General features: G+C 36.8%; 2 protein-coding genes across 3 annotated transcripts in view; one reads left to right on the top strand and one right to left on the bottom strand.

Annotated features, from left to right (window-relative positions):
* The window catches only part of LOC149237515 (MLO-like protein 9), a 67,790-nt gene that overhangs the window by 15,280 nt on the left and 36,693 nt on the right, over window positions 1-15,817 (bottom strand). The gene's annotated exons all lie outside the window — the stretch shown is intronic.
* On the top strand, window positions 11,527-15,514 carry LOC149237516 (uncharacterized). Its single transcript, XM_089372671.1, has 2 exons — window positions 11,527-12,112; window positions 14,952-15,514. The coding sequence occupies exons 1-2, from the start codon at window positions 11,718-11,720 to the stop codon at window positions 14,992-14,994; spliced, it is 438 nt and encodes a 145-aa protein (XP_089228797.1). The 5' UTR covers window positions 11,527-11,717; the 3' UTR covers window positions 14,995-15,514.

The raw sequence follows: 15,817 nt of genomic DNA on the forward strand, positions 1-15,817 counted from the left end.
TGCAAGCCTGTTGATACTCCTCTTCCTGGAGGTTGGAGGAAGGAGGATGCCACTTCGGGAGAAGAAGTGGATGCCACTGTTTATCGACAGTTGGTGGGGTCGCTGATGTATTTGGTCAATACACGACCTGATATATGCTATGCAGTTAACCAGCTTTCACAAGCTATGGTTAAGCCTACCAAGCTCTTCTGGAAGGCGGGCAAGCATGTATTGCGCTACTTGAGAGGCACATCGGGATATGGTTTGTGGTACAGACAGGAGGATGAGGTGAAGCTATGTGGCTTCACAGATGCAGATTGGGCAGGGAGCCCAACTGACAGAAAGAGCACATCAGGAGGGGTCTTCAGTATCAGATCGACAGTAGTTTCTTGGTACAGCAGGAAGCAGAGATCTGTGTGGATGAGGATGATCTTGGTCGGGTTTTTCGGGTCCAAGCACATCAGGTACCATCATATTAGAGATTGTGTGCAGCGGAGAATCATGTTACTTTCGTACATTCCAACGGAGGATCAGGATGCTGATATTCTGACGAAGGCTCTCACCAGGAGCAAATTCGAGTACCACCGAGGCAGGATAGGGGTTGTTGATAATCCATATCTTGTCGAGAGGGAGTGTTGAGATTGCAACAAGATGATGGAGCTTAGTGAAAAGAGTCGCCTTCACTAAGTGGGCCCACAGGCTATTTTTGGCGCAAGTCTATTTTTAGACTATGTCTATTTTTAGACATATGGATCATGTCTATGTTTATGGATGATTGATCAAGTTGGGAAAAATAGATGGACTTCTATTTTTTATGAAAGTGTGAGTGATCACAGTGTGAGTGATCAAGTCTATTTTTAGACTGGCTGTCAAAAATAGAAAAGTCAAATATTATTATCTCACAATAATATTTGGACTATAAACTTAATCTTATTCTCTTGGAGCACTTTAGTTTGAGCTACGGAAGTGGCACATGCAGCTGTCAGAAGGAAATTCGTTTTTCTTATGAGTCAGTTGAGTTGTTGCATGCATGACTTCAGTTAGAACTCAAGTGAGTTGAGTTTAGTGGACTGGAGGTACAGTTGATGGAGTTGTGTTTAGTTTAACTTAGTTAAACTGGTTGTAGTTAGTCTAACTGCAGATAGACTAATGATGAGTTGTTAAACTAATTATTAACTCATAATACAACTAAAGAATACATCAGTTAACTCAGTTGCATGTCAGTGCATGTTCAGTTCAACAGGGACAGGTGGTAGAGAATCAGATTGCTATCAGTTGTGACTATAGTTGTGCACCAGATCTTGCACAATCAAAGGATTGAGTATGCCAATGAGTTTGCTCACATATTTGGCCCGCATTTTAGCCTTTGCTCACGTCCACAAAGAGTGAGTGACTATTTTGCAGGTGAAAATCGAGTTTGGGAAGCAATTCTCATCAGTTCTTGAGCAGGTATTGAGCAGTGGAGGCAGGCAAGCAGTGGAAGAGATTTGGAGATCAGATCTGAGCTGTATTGTGTGTAACAGAGGTGGAGATACTTGTGAGAAGTATTATGCTGTGTAATGTTACATGACTCAATCATTAATATACAGATAGTGTGGGGTTTTTAGCGAGATGCTTTCCCCGGGATACATACTGTGTTAATGTGTGAATGCTCTTGATGTTTTATTGTTATTTATGCTGCTATATATTGATGATCAACGTAGAGGAGCTTATGTATTGTGTATGTTTTCCGCATTAGTACATGATCAGGATAATCTCCATTGAATATGTGTTAAATTATTCAAAATTTCTACAGACTACTGTTGCTTTCCTCCCCATTGAAAGACTTTCTTTACACTTGTCAATGTGTGTAAAGGTGCTGCGATAATAGAGAAATTGGCAATAAATCTCCTCCAATACTTACTGGACCCAAAAAGTTGCGAACCTCGGTTACACTAGTAGGCTTAGGCCAATTTACAATCGCTTCAACTTTAGAAGGATCTATTTTTAGCTGACCATGACCAACAATATGACCTAGGTAAACCAAAGAGGTTTTCCCAAACTCGCACTTTAACAATTTTACATAGAGTTTTTCTTTTTCCAATACATCAAGCACTTTCTTCACATGGCATACATGTTCATTCCAACTTTTACTAAAGACAAGAATATCATCTAGATATACAAGAACAAATTCATCAATGAAAGGCCTAAAGAGATCATTCATGACCCTCATGAAAGTCGTTGGAGCGTTGCAAAGTCCAAATGGCATCACCATCCATTTGAACAACCCTTGTTTGGTCTTGAAAGCGGTTTTCCACGCATCCTACTCTGTAATTCGGACCTGGTGATAACCACTATGCAAATCCAATTTGGTGAAATAGATATCATTCTTTAACTGATCTAGTAAGTCATCAATGCGGGGAAGAGGGTAACTATTTTTCATCGTGATTTTGTTAGTGCTCAATAATCCATGCACATCCTCCATGTGCCATATTTCTTTGGCACTAAGACAATCGGTGAGCCGCATGGAGAAGTGCTCGGTCTGATGACCCCTTGGTTCAATAGTGCCTGCACCTGCTTTTTTATCTCCTCCATCTCAATGGTCGACATCTTGTACATGCCAATATTTGGTAAAGGAGCGTCATGTTGCAAATGGATCTCATGTTGGATTTCCCTCTTCGAAGGTAATCCCCTTGGTTCCTGAAACATCCCATCATAGTTAGAAATTAATTCAGATAATTCCTTTTTATGCACATGATCACAACCCTTGAAAGCATCGGATAATTCTGCATCTTTCCCCCGTACAACCATAAGCATGCAACCCTTACTAGAATTCACCAACCTCTTTATTTGTCCTGCACTTACAACGCTGTCATTGATTTTAGTTTGATGAGCCCTTACAATATATTCTACCCCATCTTTTGTGATTTGGTATTTGTTTTCATGACAGAATAAGATTTCCTTTCTATCATATAGATATGGACTCCCTAACACCATGCCACAGATATCCAGTGGTATCACATCAAGTTTTACTTTATCCACTAACTTAGAAGTGATCACAAATTTAACCTTGCACTGCTTAGTTATAGTCAATTTTGCTTTATCATGTATCCATCCAAGTGGGTAATGTTTTGGATGTGGTTTGGTTTCTAAGCCTAGCTTCTTTACCAAGGACTCTGAAATTAAGTTTGCTTGGGATCCGGTATCAAATAGAGTTTCCACTTTTATATGATTTATGATAACTCTAATATGAAATAACTCAATTCTCTTTCGTTCATTAGGAAGAGACTCATCTATTGAACTAGTGCCTTCATGTGATTCAGAATTAACATGAGGTGTAAGAGTACCTTTTGTTCCTACTGCTGTGACCAATGCTTCATCTCCGGAATCAGATCCAAGGTCTTGCTGCACAGTTGCCACTGTCTTCTGCTTGCCTTTTCCTCCATACTTCTCTGGTCTCTTTTCCAAGTATAGTTTCCAACAATGATCATCATCATGACCTTCCTTTTTGAGGTGAGTGCAATAAGGCCTTTCTCCTTCATATTTCTTAATTGATGCCGTCCTCTTCTCCTTTCCTTTTCCTTTCACTTTGGGTTTGCCATTTGGAGGTTTGAAAGGTGGTTTCTTGAAATGATCATCTCTTTCATTTTTTCCCCTGTTCTCAAGATGGATGGCCTTTACATTGGCTGAGTCAATAGTAGTTGGTTCAAACAATAATAATGAATGTCTAAGGTAACTATGTAATGATCCAATATACTTAGTTACTACTTCGAGTGAGTCAAGTGCAATGCCCAAATTAAGTGCTTGTTTTCTAAACTCCTATGTAAAGCTTTGAACATCCTGACCTCTGCCTTGCCTTAAGTATTGCCAATCCATTAAGGCTTTTTGCTTATAACCCAAGGGATAAAATTGTTCCTTTAATGCAGAAATGAAACTAGGCCATGAGGAAAGAAGATTACCCACACTCTTACTGCTTCGCAATTTGCTCTCCCACCAGACGAGAGCGGTGCTACTCAGCCGAAGAGAGGCCAGCTGAATCTTTGCCTCGTCCTCTTCGATCTGCTGAATCCTGCAGTAGATTTCAATCTGCCTAATCCAGTTATTAAGCTTTTCTGCATTACTTTCACTGTTAAACATGGGAAGATCAAATTTGACATCTAATTTAAAGAAAGGTTTCTTAGATGCATCCCTTAAATTTCTATGATAATGATGATGAGAGGAAGAAGAATTTTCACTCGTGGAAGGAGCAGGAAGGGGTTCTTCTTCACCATTTCCATGCACTAAACCTTGTTCTTCTGCCTTTTTCCCTTCTTCTGTCTCCAGTCTTGAAAGCAACTGACCGACATTTTCTGCCATTGCATAGAAAGTTTTGTGAAAATCGATCTCCTCTTCACAACGAGCCTCTTCATCTGCCATGTTTCTCCTTCAATGTGCACACCCCACTTCGGAGCCTGTTTCTTGTTAGCATACAAACATGCAATTCACATCTACAAAGACCTGCTCTGATACCACTTGATCCAAGATCTTTTGCTTATAGATGTATTAAAGAATTACATACATAAATTGTAGCTTAAAAATAGAAATTTAATGTGCACATGAGAGAAGAGGAGAAACACATAAAGCAGGAAAGAAGACAAGAAATTTGATAACAGAGTTCGTCCAATTTGGACTACGACTCCGGGCCCTGCTCGATCAATGAGGAGGCCTTCATTCATTAAGTGGCATGAGAAAGAAGAGTACAAGCATCAGTTACAAAAAAAGAGTCTTATACCTCCATACTGAAAAATGGCCGAAAAATGCAGAACTCTTATGGAGCAATGAACAACACCATTGCATTTGTGGCATCGAGAAATGCTGAAACCATATAAAATTTGTCAAAATCTAACAAAGTGAAAATATGGCCCCTTGGAGAAATTGCGCAGATCATGGTTCTACCCCTCTCTCTATGTTGCTCATGGTTCTGCCACCTGCAAAATAGCCTGCCTCGAACTACGTGCGCGCTCCTCCCCCCTGGCGCACTGAGCAAATAGGTTTAAATATGAAATCGTGGGCAGATTAAACAACAAATTAGTTGTGGCGTAGTGGCAAACTTGGAAAGTTGTTGAGGAGGGGTCGGGGGATCAAATCCCACCCCTCCTCTTTTACCACATATATTAACAACATATTTTATTTAGGGCCGGGTCTGCGGGTCTCGGTGGTCTGCTCCCCCCATTTCCCACTGGTCGTTGTTTTATGTGGGTGAGGTGGAGGGGCGGCAGGGTTGACAGCCCGCGCCCCCCACTAATATAGCTCCCGTTGCATGGTTCCCATGACCCCGCCCACTCCACGTTGTTTTTTATGGTTAGACGGTTCCGGGGGCAGTGGGGTCATGGCCGCCCGCCCCCACTAATAATTATTTATTTTTATATTTTTTTAGTTATAAAACAACATGGCCGTTTTCGAAAATCCAGACTTTGGACCGAAGGAGACATTTTAACGAGGCAACAATTTTGCCCAGAATCCCACCGGAGTTGGCCAGATTATGTCCGCCGGAAAATTTCCAAATTGTGTCTCCATTAATCCTGCCTAGTGAGCAAAAGTCAACCAAAACTTTGATTGCCCCTATCTTCTTCATCCGGACTCGGATTGGAGTGTCGTTTGTACCGTTGGAATCAGGGCGACGAGCATTTTGTTTTGATGTTAACTTAATTGTCTTTCCACCACTTTGAATTTTGAACCTTTTCCATGCCACTAGTGTCTGAAGATCCACCTGGATCACCACGACTGGCTAAAACTCTAATTAAACAATTGCTAACTTTGTTGTCAAACTCAAGGTTTGCAAGCTATTTTATATGCTATGATTTCAATGAGTTTCTAGTTAATGGTAAGGATACATGGTTTATTAACAAAATGGTAAATTCGTGATTTATGCACAAATATATATTGATGTAACTTAGAATTGTAATTAGCTATAACATCCTAAGATTTCACTAGTTTAACGTGGCACAATGCCATTGAGTGTCTTTTCTCAGACTCTATTCTTAATCTTCAGGAAATTTGGCATTTTGCTTTTCCTATTAACGAAAGTGGAACTATCAAACTTGGATAGTACAAGGGGATTTGGCATTTTGCTTCTCCTATCAACAAAAGTGAAACTATCAAACTCGAATAGTACAAAGACAAATACAGATTCAATTTTCAGTGAAAAGGTTTAATGAATGGCAAAAATGAAATTACTTTGTCAAATCCATCAACTATTAAAGTAGAAAGTGAGTTTCTCAAACAAAAAAATCAAATAATCTTTATCTAATATTTATTCTATTAGAAATAAGAGACTGTGTATTTAGTGATTAAGTGTTTCAAAATAATATTTCGAAATATTCCTTTCCTTCCGTGTATCTTTGCACCTTTAGGGGCAATTCAAGATGATATTCCCAAATCTTCTTTTCCTTTTGTGGATCTTTGCATTTTTAGGGGCAATTGCTAGTTTTAAATTTAATGGAGGGGGCTTGACAACAGGAACCTTTGTTGACGTTGCCATCTGATCTTTCCTGCTCTAGTTTGGATGTTTCGGCAACTGTTATGGTTCATCGCTGCCTTGATTCTTTGCATGTTGCCTAGCCGTTTTTCACAACCATCGACATTTCTGTTGTGCCTTGTTGCGAAGGGAGTTGAGGGGGCTAGGAAGTGGCAGCCCCTTTGTTGTCATTTTTTTCCTAGTTTCGAGCCTCTCTTTTTGCTTATATACCTTGTTACAAGGGGAGTTGAGGGGGTTGGGGTGTGGTCGCTTCATGTTTGTCCTTTTTCCTGGTTTCATGTCTTGTTTTTTGGTTGTAGTGGCGATGGGTGTTTGCGGGTGTAGGTTCGTGGTCGTTTTAAGACATTTTAGCCAGGTTTATCATGGTTGTTGTTGTCGTAGATGTTGCATTTTGTTTGTGGTCTCACTGACTGTTTCTGTCATAGTTTCTGTGGGGTTTCTTGGGCTCACTGGGTGGCCTATGCCCAGGTTTCTTTTGCTGAGGGTTTCAACTTTGTTGCCCTTTCTAGGTTTTGGCGGGCCTGTGTGCTTGGCCTCTGCCCGATGTTGTAGGATCTATGGGCTTTTTTTGGAGCCATATAGGCAGCCTGTGCCCAATTTTTTGTTTGAGATCCAGTTGGTTTTTCTTGTAGGTTTCTGGTTTTTTTCGAGTGCACCCTTTGGGGCTTCTTGGCAACCCTGTGTGCTCTGCTCACTTGTCAGCCTTTTGGCCATTTTTATGATTCGTCGTGAAGCATTAAATGTTCAATGTAACGAATATTCAACATAATACATTCCCATGAATATATTTACGGGTTTCTTTTTTGCAAAAAAAGATATTTTTAAATTTAAAAAAAAATATAATTTTTATATTTGATATATCTATATATATATATATATATATATATATATAATTAATTTTGATTTAGATACATTATAATGTCGTGTAATTATAATAATCATAATTTAATTTTAAAATTATTGTTCAGTGAGTTATTAAATTAGTATATAAAACTTTTTAATTTATGAAATAAAATATTATCTTTTATCTAAAATTTAATTACAAAAGATCTTAGTGTTTTTCATTTTAGATTTGAACATATAATTAAAAAAAACTCTTTATTTTAAACAACAAGTATTTTTATTCTCATAAATAGTCAATTATCAATTTAATTTATAAAATATAAATTAATTAATTTATATGAATTTAATTCCCATCAATTTTCAAATCTTATAAAGGAAAACTAAATCAATTATCAATTTATAAAAATTTATAAGATAAAAATTAATTAATTTATATGAATTTAATTCCCATCAATTTTCAAATCTTATAAAGGAAAAACTGAAGATAAAAATAATTTGATTTTCAAATTTTATAAAAAAATTCTAAAAATAGAAATTAATCGTAAAAAACATTCACACTCGATTTAGTTTTCCACCATCCTTGTAATAATATTTAATAGGATTATAAGCATATTTTTAACGCATTAAATTTTAATATTATTATATAATTTACATAACATTACACAATGACTCTGGTTTATCATGGGCTATAAACATATATTTAACGCATTAAGTTTTAATATTATTATATAATTTACATAACCGTACACAATGACTGGTTTATCATATTATTTCAAGTAGTTTTTCTTCTCGGTTTATCATACCATTTGAAGTTTAATGGTAAGGGAAAAACATAGGGTTAATTCCATGTGTTCCCTTACCTTCATGTTCTTTTAATTATTTTTATGTGAAATTTTGTGTAAATTAATAATTTATTTATTTTTTTTATAAATTTTACTATCACTAGTATTTGCATCAGATGTTGCAAAGGAAACGCTGTAAGGTATAAATTGAAAAATGCAAATGTTTTATTTTTTAAATAAATGAGAAATTTATATTTAAAAATATTAATTAAAATAACATTTTAATTTTAATAACATTTTAAAGCTTAATCCAATTTAAGCCATGAGATGAAAACGCTAAAACATAGACTGTTGACAGTAGGTCTGGGGTGGAAATTTAAGTTTAAATGCACAGCAATGTAAATAAAGCTTCCATAAACAATCCTTTTTTAACTGAATGGCTAAAGAGAATCGAGTTTTACTGGCAACTTCAGAATGGCTTTTCTATCCAACACATAGGAAGATCACAAAATCCGCTAGCTGACAACCTTTCAAAAAAAGGCTTGTTCAAAGATATAGGTAAATGGTACATGGAAATCTTCTGGGAAAACAATATCTATATCATGGGGGACCTTCTTCTTCCTGTGATATAGTTTTGTTTTGGCAGTTTCTGATTTTTTGCTTTTTGTCTTATTTCCCTATTGTTGATTTTGGACTGGCTGGCCACTGGACATTAATCAGTGTCCTCTGCGAAATGGAACTTGTTTCTCCTTCGCAGATGGTGATGATGTTATTCCATAATAGAATGAACCTGCTCCAAAATTTTGTTTTGTCCAAATTTCTGTTTTCACATTGTGTACATGCTATTACATAGCCTGAAGCTGCCTTATGACTTTGGCAATATACCGCTTGAACATTGTTCTATTTATGTATGTTTTCACTGTATTATGAATATAAATGTTGCTTTTTTATAGTAATTTATAATGCAATGATTTGTCATAAATAATGTATTTTTTTTTGTATCATATAGTATTGTTAAGGCTGTTCTTTATTTGGTTGATTGTTAAGGCTGCTCTTTATTTGGTTGTTTCCAGCAATGGATGAAGTTATATATACTAAAAGTCATTATATATGACAGGTTAGTGCAGTGAACGTCTTGAGTTGCATTAATGTTGACATTACTTAGTCTATCTTAGATCATGGTCATGATTGTTATGTTGCTATGCATCATATCTTAGCATCATGAGCAATCATTTATTGGATGCGCAAATAACCTTTTTTTATTTCAATGCTATCAACGGTTCATTTGTTATGAATTTATTTTTTAAAGGAAAAAAACTGTTGTTTTATTCTGAGGAAAAATGTGTTACTTTTGTTTGAGATGAAAATTGAGTTACATTTCGTGTATTTTGAGTACACTGACAACAAAAAACTGTTTGGAAACTCTTTTTGAAATACAGACTATATAGGTTTCTTATTATCATGATCCCACTACACTCAATGAATTGCAAGCACATTCAGGTCAATATCCAGAGCAGATGAGAAGTACATTCTATCTGGTAATGAATTACTGCAGGTTAGTGTAGTGAACGTCACCAGTTGCATTAATGTTGATACTAGTTAGTATATCTTACATCATGGTCATGATTGTTATGTGGTTATGGTTATGCATCATATCGTATCATTTTAGGCATTCATTTATTGTTTTCATGTCTTAAAGTAATAACTTGTTTTTATATTATAATGATATACGATCCATTTGTTATGGAATCGTTTATTTTTAAATTCAACGTAAACTCATCTTTTATTTTCAAGGATAAAACTGTTGCTTTCTTTGAGATGAAAAAAATTGTTACTCTAGTATGAGACGAAAATTGAGTTACATTTCATGTGTCCTGAGCATATTGACAACAGAATACTGTTGATCTTTTTGAAATATAGGCTATATAGGATTTCCTATTTCATACTTTCTAGCGCCGACAACTTTGTTTCTATGATCACAATCATAAAAGGGGGAGATTGACAGCCATTACCATAATTGTCCTTTAATGGGACAAAAATGAGTGTTGGATGACAGCAGTCCTTCAACTATAGGCTGGAAGTATAAATAAACAGCAAACTGTTGCTGGCTAAACTTCGGTAGCTATCTTGGGATTGATAATACAGAACTTTGAGCTTGGATTTTGTGATTTTCCATGACACTTAAAACAAGATTTCTGTGATTTTCGTTGCACCTGGAGCAGATTTCAGCATCTTACTAACTCACATCACGCAGCGATTATGGTTTTTCTGTAGCTCACATTGTTCATAGAGATTATGGTTCTTCTGTAGCACGCCTTTTTCAGAGATTATGGTTCTTTGGTAGCGCACATTTTTCACTGAAATTATGGTTTTTCTGTAGCTCACATTCTTCAGAGAAGTAGTCTTTTAGGAAGCTCATATATCACATAAATATACCTTGGACCTCTGAACTCTTTTTCTCTAGGTAAGCCTGTACAAAGCTTAATTCGCATCACACAGACATTATGGCTTTTCTTTTGCTCGGTTTTTTTCATTGAGATTATGGTTCTTTTGTAGCTCACATTTTTCACAGAGATTATGGGCCTTTTGTAGCTCACATTTTTCACTGAAATTATGGTTTTCCTGTAGCTCACATTCTTCAGAGAAGTAGTCTTTTAGGAAGCTCATATATCACATAAATATACCTCTGACCTCTGAACTCTTTTTCTCTAGATAAGCCTGTACAGAGCTTGGAACAGAACCTCTGCCAAGTCAGGAGCAGATTTGTTACCTAGTGTGAGTTCAGTTTTTTTATAGTACGAAGAATAGTCCTACCATAGTTCCTTGGAACAGACTACTGGAACCTTGATTCAGTGTCCTTTTTTAGCAGATTACCTGTGACAGATGAATTGTGGGTTGGACAATTGATGTGATGACAGATTGTTGTTTTTGGGGAGACACTTCATTGGGATGCTTTGCTATTCCTTGTTAGTTAATGTTTATAGTGATTGTGAATGCCTTATTTAGGGTTTGGAAAGTTTTTGTTGAAGTCCTTGCTTGGTATAAAGTGGAAGGATTTGTTGTACCAGCCTTGGAAAAATTGAGAAGTTTGAAACATGCCAATCTGAAGTAGTCCTGGAAAGCAATTTCAAGAACCAAAATTCTCATTGTTTTTTAAGTTTTTGATATGTGTTTGTACATTATAAACATTTTTATAATACAAAATAACCATGAAAATAATCAGATTGAACCTTAATTTTTCCAATAGTTTTCTTTGGCTTAGGAGCAGTTGCTTCCAGGGCAGCATCTGCAGAATCATTTCTCAACAGTTCTCAACAGTTCTTCCTCTGGTTCCAACAGTGTTTGCTGTAGTCTATACAAGTTGCACACATTTCAATTTACACAATTACTTAATAATATGCAGAGTATTACCTTCATTGTGAAAGAATTTTCATTTTCCGAACTACATGACAATTAAAAGAAATTAACAAACACAATTTTGTTAATAACCTACATCCCTGTAACAGAGAGATTCAAATTGTGCTATGTGACTGAATATTTTTTCTTAATAGCAAGACATGGACAAAGATGGTGATGGCAAGAGCTAACCAGCCTGCCATAGGGCATTAAATGCCCGTATGGAGGCCCCCTTACCATCCATGCCCATGCCCTTCCATCCGCCATCCATCGTTTCTATGGGAGCTCGACTGCCCATCGCATCAAACGTTTTCTGGGAAACGGGGGACGCACCACCTCCGTTCTGGGAAACGGGGGACGCACCACCTCCGAGCTGGCACCCGCTGTGCTGGCGCATTTTCAAACGAACGCTCGCGCCAAAAAGCCATTTGCTCCATTCGCGCTCCCGTCGAAGCTCCTCTGCAACCCCTCTCGAGCATACACTGCATCCCGCTCACGGTGTTGGCTCACCTAGCAGGTCCGCTCACGGTGCTGAATCTCGGCAGGCTCATTCTTGCATCTATAGACAAGTGAAGATATTGCTGATCAGGCAAGGTCGCTCTTCCATTTTTAATAGGTAAATTATACTCTGCGCTGTTCAACAGAATCAACAGAATCAATACTGTTGTTGTTCTCTTCATATATTCGATGTAGAATTCCAACCATAATAGGGGCATCACTAAATCTGGTTAAAATAAAATATGGATCTCTGCAGTGCATTAACCATATTTTAAAGAGAAATCTGAGTCCACTGTCCAACCTAAGTCTACTCAACCTCCTCGGGACCTGCAAGTGTAAACGCTCAGGGTTAGGAAGCCTCAACAACTCTTAAGGTCACCCTTCTGCTCTTTCCACCTCCCATGAGCTAAAGGAACAGGATAATTTCATTACTTTTGTACAACATTTAGCATACATGTATACATTCATCATCTGCTACATTTTCAAGTTTATACAAATTACTAACCCTGATGCCTTAAACAACCCACCATTGCTAATTAGTAATCAGACATAAAGAATACTTTAGCATTAAAAAGAACCTACAGAACAGTATAGCTTTTATAGGTTCCAATGCATCCAGCAAAACGGAAAGTTGTTTCCATGAGTTGAGTAAAATTCGCATTTTAATTTGATTCGCTTTGGCATTACTTCTCCTGTACACTTTTTCCTACAATCCTTGGCTAGGATTGAAAATCCTCCATCTTCGTATTAAAATCCTTGTCTAGATGTTTTTTTCTTTTATCATGCAAGAAAATAGAACTTCATGATCAGAGTAATTGACTCTAATTTTCTGAAAGATACAGCTTTAATCTTTTAGCTTAGACGGGCACAGTAACTTTGGCAAAATGTTGGAAATATGGAACCTATAATAAGCAAATTGAGTGAGTGTATATTAATTTGCTTGCATACATTTAATTTATCTTTGTCCTGCTCTAACTGGCCGAAACATGAGTGCTTATTCGGGCCGTTGCTATTATAAATCGGGCCGGAAAATTTGGATAATTTGACGGTTGAGGAGTATTTGGAAAAAAGCAGATGCCTTGCCTCTCTGTGTCTAATATAACAGCGTTTGGCTGGAATTTACTGGTATAGCAAGTTTGATGAAACCTTTAAAAACATTGAAGTAAATTATGCAAATTTTGAGTGAATGTTTATTAATTTGCTTGCCACGCTTAAATATTTAAAGTGCAACTTGTGTCAAGCAAATGAGTGATTAATGATAAATCTCTGGGCTGACAGTTCTGGATAATTTGACAGTTTACCTAAAAATTAACGGGCGAATCCTTGTTCTCATAGAAAGTTTTCAATTTGTCATATGCTTATTTTTCCCTTTTACTTGAGCTACAATCGAATTTTCAATATTCAATACAGTAGTTGCATGGGCTTTTCACTTCTTAACCTTTCAGTTTCTACAACATCTTGTGGTGGTAAAGGCTTGGGCTTAGTACTACTTGCAATGCTCCATGACCCATTTTCCTTGAGCAACATTTACAGCTTGTAGCTTCATAAGCTGAAAGCATCACCTCCAAAAAGCTGCAGCAGACTTGTATGAGTTGGACATACTTCCAACCATAGATGCTCACTCATCCAAAAAAAAGATAAAAGGAGAAATTGATGTTAATGTTGCTAATGTTGCTACCACCACTGTAGTGGAAGCATGGTCAGCATATGCACTGATACGATGTAAAAATGAAGACATGAAAAACAAAAACATGAATACTGAAGGACAGAGTTTAAAAATTGAGAACACTAAACACACACTCTCATTTTTTATTAATTCAGAATCACAGATTTATACATTAAATAAATGTAACTCATTCCATCTTAGATCTCATTGATTGATCACACTGACTCCTCAAATCAAATTGACTGTTGAGACCTTATTACTTAGATCCAATAGAGATCTTATTCTGATTAACTAGATGAAAGAAATAAGAAAATTCTTACAAATTCCATGAAAAGTGGAGGTTATAAGCAGGAGATTCCAACATACTAGAGGGCATTTTAAAAAACACAATCAACTAAACTCACTTGGGTTTAGGGCTGTTGCAAGAGATGTTGGTTCAGCACCCTGGAGCAGAAGGATTACGATTTGTCATCCATCATATAAGAGCATTAGCTAGCAGAAGGAGCACTGATAAGTTGGAATGGCTAGAATTAAAAAATATGGAGACCATCCATAGCTTGGAATGGCTAGAATCAAAAGGAAGAAGAGAAAGTTGTGTTAACTATTTGTGGAGACATTAGAATCACTTCAACCAAAAATGTTTGTTGAAATCACAAATGCAATCCTGTCAAATAAGTATACCAGTTGATGATTCACACTGTGTGGCCATAGGAGGAAACATTTAGCACACATGATTTGACTTCCTGGATATTGCCTCTTGTTGATGGAGATCTGGATAAGCATAGGAGTGTTCTCTCTATTTGGAACCCTCCAACCAATGCAATCCCTCTTTCAAGATGTCAGCAGTAGCTCTGGAAAACACTAACAGTCAACTGCAATCAGAATCGCTGGATATAGCAATGTTTTTGAAAATGTAACAGGAAAAACCATTTTCTAGGGTTTCTTTAGTCAATCTTACTAAAAGGTGATATTTTGAAATCCTTAGAATCCTTGCTAGCATGACAAGGTTTGTCTTAAATGGTTCATTTCTTCTTGTCATGCTACATCCTCATTTTCATGAGCATGCATGCATTATTAACATGTGCGTGCATTATTAACTCTTTATGCTAATAGAAAAATAAAGATGCTCTCTTTATGCCCAAAGTCTTATCACTGATATTTGATTTTGTGTTATTTTTCAAGGATGTGCATTCAAACTTGAGGTAGAATAAAAATAATCAATTTCAATCAGGATATTTTATCATATTAAAGTATTCTAACATGAATCTATTTTGTTGTTGTCACTATGCAGTGTTATATTTTCCTTCAGCTCTCTTCTATTAAAGTGCTCTTGAAAGCAATCTTCCAAGATCAATTTATCCCACAAACGCTGAAGTGAGGTCTAATGTTCAACTTCTTTCCACACCGGTATTGATTAAGGGCATAGTAAAAATAAATGTAGGGAAGTTCCTTCATTACTTCTACCAAGGATGCAAAAGCTCGAAGTACCTTTCATGATAATATCTTTCAAGTTAAATCAAAGTCGATTTGTGGCCACTTCAATCATGGACATTTGTGCCACATTCCTGCATGTTTCCCATTGTTTCCAGGGCAGATTTGCATAAGATAGGGCACTGCAGTAAAAGTATGTGGCTGTGGGTTATGTTCAGAAGTTCGAGTGTTCTTTTGAGGAGATATATCAAGATATGGGGCACTCCTTTGAAGCCCAAACACAGTGTCTACAACAAGAAATTGGGCATGCTTGTGATGGGAGTTATAACCAGCAGCAGGGATAACTTAACAGCAGAGGAAAGGTGCTGATTTGATGCTACTTTTGGGCCTGTCCACATTCATTTATGACAGCAGAGGAAGGCACAGTACTTGAGATGGTTATTTCAATTATTTTTGGATCTGCAGTCCTGCTGGTATAAATAGTTACAACCAGCGTTAGAGGTTCATGAGGGAGTTAACTTTACTAATTACATGAAGGGCACCCTCAATGAGGAGTTACATTAGGGTGACCTGCTGGAAAGTCATTATTTACTTGAGTTATGCCAGCCAGGAGGGCACACTCCTTGGCTGTTACTTTAGATCTGATAGCATTTAACTATGAGCAATATTTTAATTGAGTGACAAAGGCATTTCTCAACTAGTTGTAAAAGAGGAACTTAAATGCAT

This window comes from Pinus tabuliformis, chromosome 8 (genome assembly GCF_031772625.1).
Source record: "Pinus tabuliformis cultivar Carrire ecotype Pingquan chromosome 8, CPIR1, whole genome shotgun sequence".
Classification (NCBI taxonomy): Eukaryota; Viridiplantae; Streptophyta; class Pinopsida; order Pinales; family Pinaceae; genus Pinus; species Pinus tabuliformis.

Bases quoted from the DNA above. Each gene is read 5' to 3' on its own strand.
- LOC149237516 (XM_089372671.1), top strand. From the start codon at position 11,718: ATGGAGGCCCCCTTACCATCCATGCCCATGCCCTTCCATCCGCCATCC. The intron at 12,113-14,951 runs GTAAATTATACT...GTCACTATGCAG, and splicing joins CGCTCTTCCATTTTTAATAG to TGTTATATTTTCCTTCAGCT.